Raw genomic sequence first — 9,292 nt, 5'->3', positions numbered from 1 at the left:
TTCAAGGAAGCTGACTGGCTGCTCATCTTCAGGGAGCCTGACAATTTGGAAATTTATCCTCCCATCTTGATTTTTGGGGTCGTCGATATGGTCTCGCGAGGCTTGCTCCTCTCGCTCCAGCACCTGGATCCGACTGGATGAGGACTCCATCGCAGCTTCTGAGGCCTTAGTTCGACCCTCCACCTCCCTCCAGCCTCTCCCTGAGGGCCTGGATCTCCTGCTTATGCTTCTGCAGCATGAATACGATAGGTTAGACCTGGGCACGAATCTCCCCACAGATCTCCTCAATCGCAGCCCCAACTTTCAAGGTACGTCTCTCCATCACCGCAGCAAATTCCCGAGAGTCTGTCAGGTCCCCGGGGGGTTCAGGAGAGGCTACTGTCTCTGGTATGCCTGCTGCTACAGGGGAGTGTCCTTCCTGTTGCTGTTTGCACACTCCTTTTCCCTTTGGCATCCTTCCCACTCCCAAATATTAACAAATATGTGTTCTGTAAGGTTTTAAACTAATAATTCCAATGCAAAAAAACCAGTATGCCTTGGTTGTTGGGCAGAGCTGTCCACAGCAGTTCTACAGAATCACTGCAATTTTGCTGAGTCTCATGATTGAATTTTTTGAAGGGATGACTAGGTGTGTAGGACAGGGCAATGCTTTTTATGTATCCTCCTTGGACTTCAGCAAGGCTTTTGATCAGGTGTGATGTGGGAAACTGATAGCAAAGAGTGATGGCTGAGGGGTGTCTTTTTTCCCCAACTGCAAGTCTGTGTCCAGTCCAAAGGGGTTAGTTTTGGGGCCTTTGTTTTTTGTGCTTTATATAAATTAGACTTGATTAAGTTTGTAGTTAATACAAAAATTGGGACAGTAATAGTGATTACAGGAGATCTTTATGGGTTGATCAGTGGCAACTGGAATTCAATCCAGATAAATGCACTTGGGCAGGACAAACAAGGTAGGGCAATATGAGATTGACGGTAGTGCCCTGGGAAACATCAAGGATAAGAGGGACCTTGATGCATGTTTACACTGGTTCCTTAAAATATAAGGACAGGTGTATAAAATGATTATGAAGGCATATAGTTTATTTGCCTATATTAGCTGAGGCGTAGAGTTTAAGAGCAAGGAGGTGGTGATGCTGGAACAGTATAAAACCTTGGTTAGTCCACAACTAGAGTATTGTATGCACTTCTGAAGTCCACATTATTAGAGTGATGTGAAAGCATTAGCGAGTGTGCAGAGATTGACCAGGGTGTTGTCTGGGCGGAAGAGTTTCAGTTATGAGAAAAGATTGGACAGACTGGGGATACTTTCTTTAAAGCAGAGAAGATTGAGATGGAACGTAAAAGAAATGTATAAAATGATGAAGGACATACCTTTCCACTTGATGGAGAAATCAATGATGAGGGGCATAGATTTTAAATAAGGGCAGAAGGTTTAAAGGCAATGTGAGGAAAAGCTTTTTTACTCAGTAGGTGGCGGGAATATGGAATTCGCTGCTTGTAAGGGTGGGAATGGCAGAAACATTATAACACTGAAGAGTATCTCGATGTACACTTGCAATGCCAAGATATACACAGTTCAGGTCCAACTGCGAGAAAATGAGGATTAGAATCGTTAGGGGGCGCTGAAGGATCCTTTTCTGTGTTGTAAATCTCTATGACTCAAGGCCTGACCACAGAGCAACACTCCCTCAGTAAATGAATAAGCGACTGCAGAATGCTTTGAATTTTGTTGTCCTTGTATTTGAATCATAAAAACCATGTAAGTACATACAGTGAGTAAATAGAAAGGAAAATAGAATGCTGTTATTTTAAAGGAATGGTCTATAAAAATATGGAAATCATGATGCAAATGTATAGGAAATTTAAAAATGCACACAGCACAGTTTTACCAAATTCTTTCATTTGATATGGGTATCACTGGCTGGGCCAGCCGTTATTGCTTGTCCCTAGTTGCCCTTGAAAAAGTGGTGGTGTTGCCTTCTTGAACAGATGCAGTCCATATGCTGTAGGTAGACCCACAATGCTGTAGAGAGAGAATTCAGGTTGTTCTTAAGTAAAGAATAATAAGTTCACAGAAGGTTCAATAAGTTGATTCCTGGGATGTAAAGTTGTTTTGAGTGTGTAGAAGAATGAAAGGTGAAAACTGTACCAACTGAACAGCAAGGGATGATTTAGGACAAAGATCCCTCTGTTTCATGGAGTGGTGAAGGGCATGAACATTGAAGGTGATGGATGCGGTGCCAATCAACTGGGGCTGCTTTGTCCTGGGTTTGAGTGTTGTGGGAGCTGCTCCATCCAGGCAATTAGGGAGCATTCCATCACACTCCTGACTTGTGCCATATAGATGATGGACAGGCTTTGGGGATGGTGAGTTACTTGTTGCAGTATTCCCCGCCTCTGACCTTAAGCTCTTGTAGTTTAAGTATATATATAGCTAGTTCAGTTCAGTTTCTGGTCACTGGTAACTCCCAGGATGCTGACAGTGGGGATTGACTGAAGTTAACACCATTGAGTGTCAAGAAGCGATAGTTAGATTTTCTCTTTTTGGAGATGGTCAATGCCTGGCACTTATGTGTTACAAGCAGAAAGTTAGGACTGCAGATGCTGGAGAGTCAGAGTCAAAAAGGGCTTATACCTGAAACATCAACTCTCCTACTCCTCGGATGTTGCCTGACCTACTGTGGTTTTTCCAGTGCCACACATTTTGACTTGTGTGTTATTTGTCATTGTCAATTCAAATCTGGATATTGTCCAGATCTTGTTGCATTTGAACACGGACTGCTTCAGTATATCAGGAATTGCAAATGGTGCTGAACATTGTGCAATTACCATCAAACATCCCCACTTCTCATCTTATATTAGAAGAAAGGTCATTGATGAAGGAGCTGAAGATGGTTGGGCTGAGGACACTACCCTGAGGAACTCCTTCAGAGATAGCTTGGAGCTGAAATGGCTGACCTCAACAACCACAACCATTTTCCTATGTGCCAGGTGTGACCCCAACCACTGTAGAGTTTGCCCCCGATAACTATTGATTCCAATTTTGCTAGAGCTCCTTGATGCCACACTCGGTTGAATGCAGCCTTGATGTCAAGAGCTGTCATTCTCACCTTACCTCTGGAATTCAGCTCTTTTGTTCATGTTCGAACCAAGGCTGTAATGAGATCAGGGGACGAGTGGTCATGGTGGAACCCAAACTGGATGTCAGTGAGCAGATTATTGCTGAGCAGATTTTCAAGGAACAATTCCAAGCAGATTTACCACTGTGCTGTGCTGTGCTGGAGATCAGGCAGTGTAATTGGCATTGACCAAGGACAGTGCCCCAGCCCTAGGGCAAATGCCAAGGGAACCCGAATACAGGGTCACAGTGGAAATACCTCTGTAGCTGAGAAACATGGGTATGGAGTGGTGAAGATGCAGGTTAACTCACGATCTTACAGTCATAACTACTTCTTAACAAAGCCAAACAACCAAACTATTAATATAATGAGTTTAATACAGAAATGCACAAACAATAAAAAGATTAATTACATCAGTTGGGAACAATGATAAAGGGGGAGGGGAGATAGACAGAGGGAAAGAGGCACATGTTTTGTGCCTGTAATCCTCTCAGTGGACAGCCCTTGCAGTGCCTGTAAGAATTCCTTTAACTTGCTAAACATAGGGGAAATTCCATCAATCAGCAATACCTAGAGATTCAGGCTGGGAAGAAGAATTCAGTGTTGTTCAATTATGGAATCCATTGCTTAGAAATTATGTGGAGTGTGAAAATAGGCAAGTCCCCTGGGCCGGATGGAATCTATCTGAGGATTCTCTGGGAAGCCAGGGAGGAAATTGCAGACTCTTTGGCTTTGATCTTTATATTGTCATTGTCAACAGGAATAGTGCCAGAAGACTGGAGGATAGCAAATGTTGTCCCCTTGTTCAAGAAGGGGAATAGAGACAACCCTGGTAATTATAGACCAGTGAACCTTAATTCAGTTGTGGGTGAAGTGTTGGAAAAGGTTATAAGAGATAGGATTTATAATCATCTAGAAAGGAATAAATTGATTAGGGATAGTCAACACCTCACAAACCTTATTAATTCCTTTGAGATGGTGACCAAACAGGTGGATGAAGGTAAAATAGTTGATGTGGTGTATATGGATTTCAGTAAGGTGTTTGATAAGGTTCCCCACAGTAGGCTATTGCAGAAAATACGGAGACATGGGATTGAGGGTGATTTAGCAGTTTGGATCAGCAATTGGCTAGCTGGACGAAGACAGAGGGTGGTGGTTGATGGGAAATATTCATCCTAGAGTTCAGTTACTAGTGATTAAACCGCAAGGATCTGTTTTGGGGCCACTGCTGTTTGTCATTTTTATAAATGACCTGGATGAGGTTGTAGAAGGATGGGTTAGTAAATTTGCAGATGACTAAGGTCGGTGGAGTTGTGGATAGTGCTGAAGGATATTGCAGGTTACAGAGAACTTAGGAAAGCTGCAGAGTTGGGCTGAGAAGTGGCAAATGGAGTTTAATGTGGAAAAGTGTGATGTGATTCACTTTGGAAGGAACAACAGGAATAAAGAGTATTTGGCTAATGGTAAAATTCTTGGTAATGTGGATGAGCAGAGAGATCTCGGTGTTCAGGTACATAGATCCCTGAAAGTTGCTACCCAGGTTGACAGGGTTGTTTTGAAGACATTATTTGTGTTAGCTTTTATTGGTAGAGGGATTGAGTTTTGGAGCCACAAGGTCATGCTGCAGCTGTACAAAACACTGGTGCGGCTGCCCTGGAGTATTGTGTACAGTTCTGGTCACTGCATTATAGGAAGAATGTGGAAGCTTTGCAGAGGAGATTTACTAGGATGTTGCCTGGTATGGAGGGAAGATCTTATAAGGAAAGGCTGAGGGACTTGAGACTGTTTTCATTAGAGAGAAGAAGGTTGACAGGTGACTTAATTGAGACATGTAAGATAATCAGAGGGTTAGATAGGGTGGACAGTGAGAGCCTTTTTCCTCGGATGGTGATGGCTAACACAAAGGGACATAGCTTTAAATTGAGGGGTGATAGATATAGGACAGATGTCAGAGGTAGGTTCTTTACTCAGAGTAGTAGGGGAATGGAATGCAACAGTAGTAGACTTGGCAACTTTAAGGGCATTTAAATGGTCACTGGATAAACATATGGATAAAAATGGAATAATGTAGGATAGATCAGATTCAGATTGATTTACAGGTCAGCGCAACATTGAGAGCTGAAGGGCCTGTACTGCGCTGTAATGTTCTATGGAGGCTGGGGGAAGGCTTCAGGAATGATGGCACAAGTGGTAAAACCTTATCTCAGGCTTTATCCTGAAACCCTTCTAAATCGCAACAATTCTCACCCACACATTCCAAACCCTGTCTAGACCAACATTCCCTCTCAGATATCTCCAAAGCCCTGTCCAGACTAACACTCGTCTCACAGACTCCCCCAGACCCTGTCTAGACTAACACCCTTATTACAGACCATCCAAAACCCTGTCCAGACTAACACCCTTCTCACATACTCCCCCAGATCCTGTCTAGACTAACACCCTTATCACAGACCACCCAAAACCCTGTCCAGACTAACACCCTTCTCATAGACTCCCCCAGACCAACACCCCTATCAGTGACACCCCCAAGCTCTATCCCATTGAATGGCAGCACCATTGCTGTCACTAACTGCTGTGGACTGTGTTGTTCAGAGACATTGAGTGGTTGTTCCCGCTCTCTGTGGGGTGGAACTTGAGATGAGGAAGCGGTTTCATTTGATGGTGTGGTGCTGCACCAATTATTCATCTTTTTCCCACCTCTTCCTGAACAGTAAGCTCTGGGCAGAAAGTCTCATCACCAACCTTCCTCCTCAGCTTAAAGTCTCTCAGTCACCCAGCTGCTAGGGAGCCCCTCCCCATGGGGCAATTAAAACCCTCACAGCTAGCTCATCACATCAGGGCCTGGACAATGTGTGGGAACTTGGCAGTCCCTGCTCTTGCTGCCAATACCTCTCCTAATGACCCCTCATCTCTCCCAAAAAATCCAGCCCTCACTTTCACTGTCTCTGTTTTGGCTGCTAACTGACCTTTGGCCTGATTAGGGTGGCCCAGTGGCCTGATGAAGGGCTTGTGCCCGAAACGTCGATTCTCCTGTTCCTTGTATGCTGCCTGACCTGCTGTGCTTTACCAGCAACACATTTTCAGCTCTGATTAGGGTGGCCCAGTGGATCAGTGGTTAGCATTGCTGCCTCACAGCAGCAGGGACCCAGGGTCGATTCAACCTTTGGGCAACTGTGTGGAGTTTGCACATTCTCCCTGTGTCTGTGTGGGTTTCCTCTGGTGGCTCTGATTGCTTCCCCAAGTCCAAAAATGAGCAGGTTAGGTAGACCGAACATGGAAAATGCAGCCTTGCAGAGTTAGGATGGGGGTGGGAGTGGTGGGTCTGAGTGGGATGCCCCGAGTGGGATGCCCCCCCTAGAGAGTTTTGTGGATCTAATGGGCTGAATGGCCTGCCTTCCACACTGTAAGGATTTCATGATTCTATGTAGCAGCCACAACACCTGAGTGATGCTGCAAAGAAGCTCTCATTGACTGAAGCTTTCCACCCTAGGGTCATGATCCAACACAGTGACCTGGCCACAGTCTGATTGGCTCAGTGGTCAGTGGGCCTTTGGTAGCAGAGATCTTGCACTGGCTTTCCTCCTGTCAAGTCAGATCCTGACACCTCACCAAGATTCTACCCACTGATTCTATTCTCAACTTCTACAGCCCTAAAATATTCCAATCCAGAATCCTTTAATAGATGTAAAAGCTCATCTCAGTGCTGTCTGCTCCCAATGTCACTGGGTCATGGCAGTGATGCTGCAAGCTCCCTGGCTGATGTTCATGCTGTGGTCCAACACTGGACCGGTCCCTAGTCCTCATGGCAGGACCTATGGATTTGGTTCACACAAAGGCCAGGCTGACGTCTCACCATCTTCCCCACCTTCCGAAGATTTTGGTTCAATCTCCACATGACATTCATATTCTCAGAATGCTACTGCTATTTATAAAATACTACAATAACAATTTTATACAACGTTGATTCAAACTTGACAACAGAAAGAGTAAAAAGAGAAAAAAATTTCAAGTGATTGTTGATGTCAACGTGAACTGCATATTGTAGATATCTTTCATGCACGAGAGTAGCAGCGAATATAGCAGGTGCATTGATTATAGTTTGAACTAGGAGAATGTTCCTCACTGTAACTAGCAGCAGCAGCAATTCATATATAGATACGGGTTCTACTCAGTTTAAGTCTTAATTAGCAGCATTAGACTCCACATGATCCTTTAAAAAATTGCCAATTAGAAAGTTTTCTTCAGGAGCAGACACAAGCAAGCGTGTTACTAAAACCTGTGATGTGGTTTTGTAAATTCTTTTCCCCGTTTCTCTATAAATAAGGAATGTTTAATCATCCAGACAGAGCCTATTTAATAAGGGACTGCATCTCAGTCAGAGATTCTCTTATATCCCACTCTTGACACAATGCAAACTCAGCTCCAATTATTCAGTTTTAGTCTCTTCCAGTATCTGCGGAAGGTTTTGGTCTTTCTTCAGAGAGACAGGTTTGGCCCCATTGGAAGGTTCCAGGGGTTTGGCCTCATTCGTGAGGTAGCTGCCCTTGTGTCGGTAATAGTAGAGGAACAGCAAGACCAATAGCGCGAGGATAACGAAGAGGATGACTGCTACAATGACTGGCACAGAACAGGATAGCAACAAGATTAGTGCAAAAATCAAAACACATCATTACAATTCATCCTGGTCCTGACCCTAGGACTACCCCCAAAATTGGATTACTCATTCTCAGAAAATATTCCAAATGTATGTTTTTTTTCACAGTTTTGGGTTAAAACATATTTGGTCAAATGAACAAAATATATCTCCCAGCCCCAGAATCAGTTGTTAATCAGTTTCCTTGGCCTCAAAGTTCCTTCTCCTTCCTTGCCCGTATCCTCTTGGTCTCAGAAACTTGGGTTTCTGCTCAAACAAAGATGGACAGGGTAAGGATGAAGGGGCCATTCTACCCCAGTAGCATTAAGCCCCAGTGGGGACACCAAAGCCCACCAACAAAGTAAACAGGACCCAAGGGACATCCTTCACAACCTGCCATGGGTTTGCTTTGTTTAACGGATGGCAGCAAGAAACAATGGTCCAGAGGTTAGGCTGCTGCCCACTGACCAAAGCCCAAGTTGTGCCCTGATGCTTGTTTCAGGCCCACAGCCAAACAGGGGCATGGAGGTTGAAGCAGGATGAGCTGAACACAGCACTGACAGTGAGGGAGAATGATCAGGACTCACGTCAGAGCACAGAGCAATGAGACAGAAATAAAGAAAATCCTGTCAGTCTTGAGAAATGCATGGAAGGTTTTACAACTACATGATCAAAATTAAAATGACTGCAGGGTAACAGCTCAAAACTCTAAACAGGCTCCCACTAAAATTAACTTCCCACTACATGGGCGGCATGGTGGCACAGTGGTTAGCACTGCTGCCTCACAGCGCCTGAGACCCGGGTTCAATTCCCGCCTCAGGAGACTGACTGTGTGGAGTTTGCACGTTCTCCCCATGTCTGCGTGGGTTTCCTCCGGGTGCTCCGGTTTCCTCCCACAGTCCAAAGATGTGCAGGTCAGGTGAATTGGCCATGCTAAAATTGCCCGTAGTGTTAGGTAAGGGGTAAATATAGGGGTATGGGTGGGTTGCGCTTCGGCGGGTCGGTGCGGACTTGTTGGGCCGAAGGGCCTGTTTCCACACTGTAATGTAATGTAATGTAATCTAATCTAATCTAAAAAAAAATCTAATCTAATCTAATCTAATCTCATAATAACAGGGACCCAGCCAGATCAGTACTCACCTCCAATGATAGCTCCAGTCAGGTAATCGTATCCAAATAGTGGAGTGCCTGAAAAGCAAAACTTTTGGGTAATATTCCTACATTGGGAGTCAGGCTGCACTATTCCATACTCCCCAACATACCATCAATCAGTCAACAACAGGGGGTGAGGGGGCAAGGGGCAACTAGACAGACAAGGGGTGGAAGAAAGGGGCAGGCAGATGGGGAGGAGAGCAGCAAGGGGTGGAGGGAGAGGGGCAGGGAAGGGGAGCGAGAGGCAGGAGGGGAGTGATAGGCAGGAGGAGAGGGAAGTGAAGGGCAGGAGGAGAGGGGAGTGAGGCCAGAAGGGGAGTTGTGAGGTGCAGAGGGAGTGGAGTGAGGGGCAGGGGGAGGAGATGGGGAAGGGGAAGAGGGATGGGAAAGG

At 45.1% G+C, this 9,292-nt stretch overlaps 1 protein-coding gene across 1 annotated transcript in view; it reads right to left on the bottom strand.

The window, feature by feature from the left end:
- Positions 1–6,262: 6,262 nt before the first annotated feature.
- LOC122539689 (contactin-associated protein-like 2) overlaps positions 6,263–9,292 on the bottom strand; it is a 16,161-nt gene continuing 13,131 nt past the window's right edge. The window contains exons 7-8 of the mRNA XM_043674678.1: positions 8,890–8,937; positions 6,263–7,733 (exon numbers count right to left, since the gene is read on the bottom strand). Coding sequence (XP_043530613.1) covers positions 7,543–7,733; positions 8,890–8,937 — 239 coding nt within the window. The 3' untranslated portion in view covers positions 6,263–7,542. The remainder of the gene's footprint in view (positions 7,734–8,889; positions 8,938–9,292) is intronic.

The sequence above is a fragment of the Chiloscyllium plagiosum genome, chromosome 33, assembly GCF_004010195.1.
Source record: "Chiloscyllium plagiosum isolate BGI_BamShark_2017 chromosome 33, ASM401019v2, whole genome shotgun sequence".
Classification (NCBI taxonomy): Eukaryota; Metazoa; Chordata; class Chondrichthyes; order Orectolobiformes; family Hemiscylliidae; genus Chiloscyllium; species Chiloscyllium plagiosum.
The sequence above is the reverse complement of the archived record's forward strand: the minus strand, read 5'-3'. Positions and strand labels throughout refer to the sequence as shown.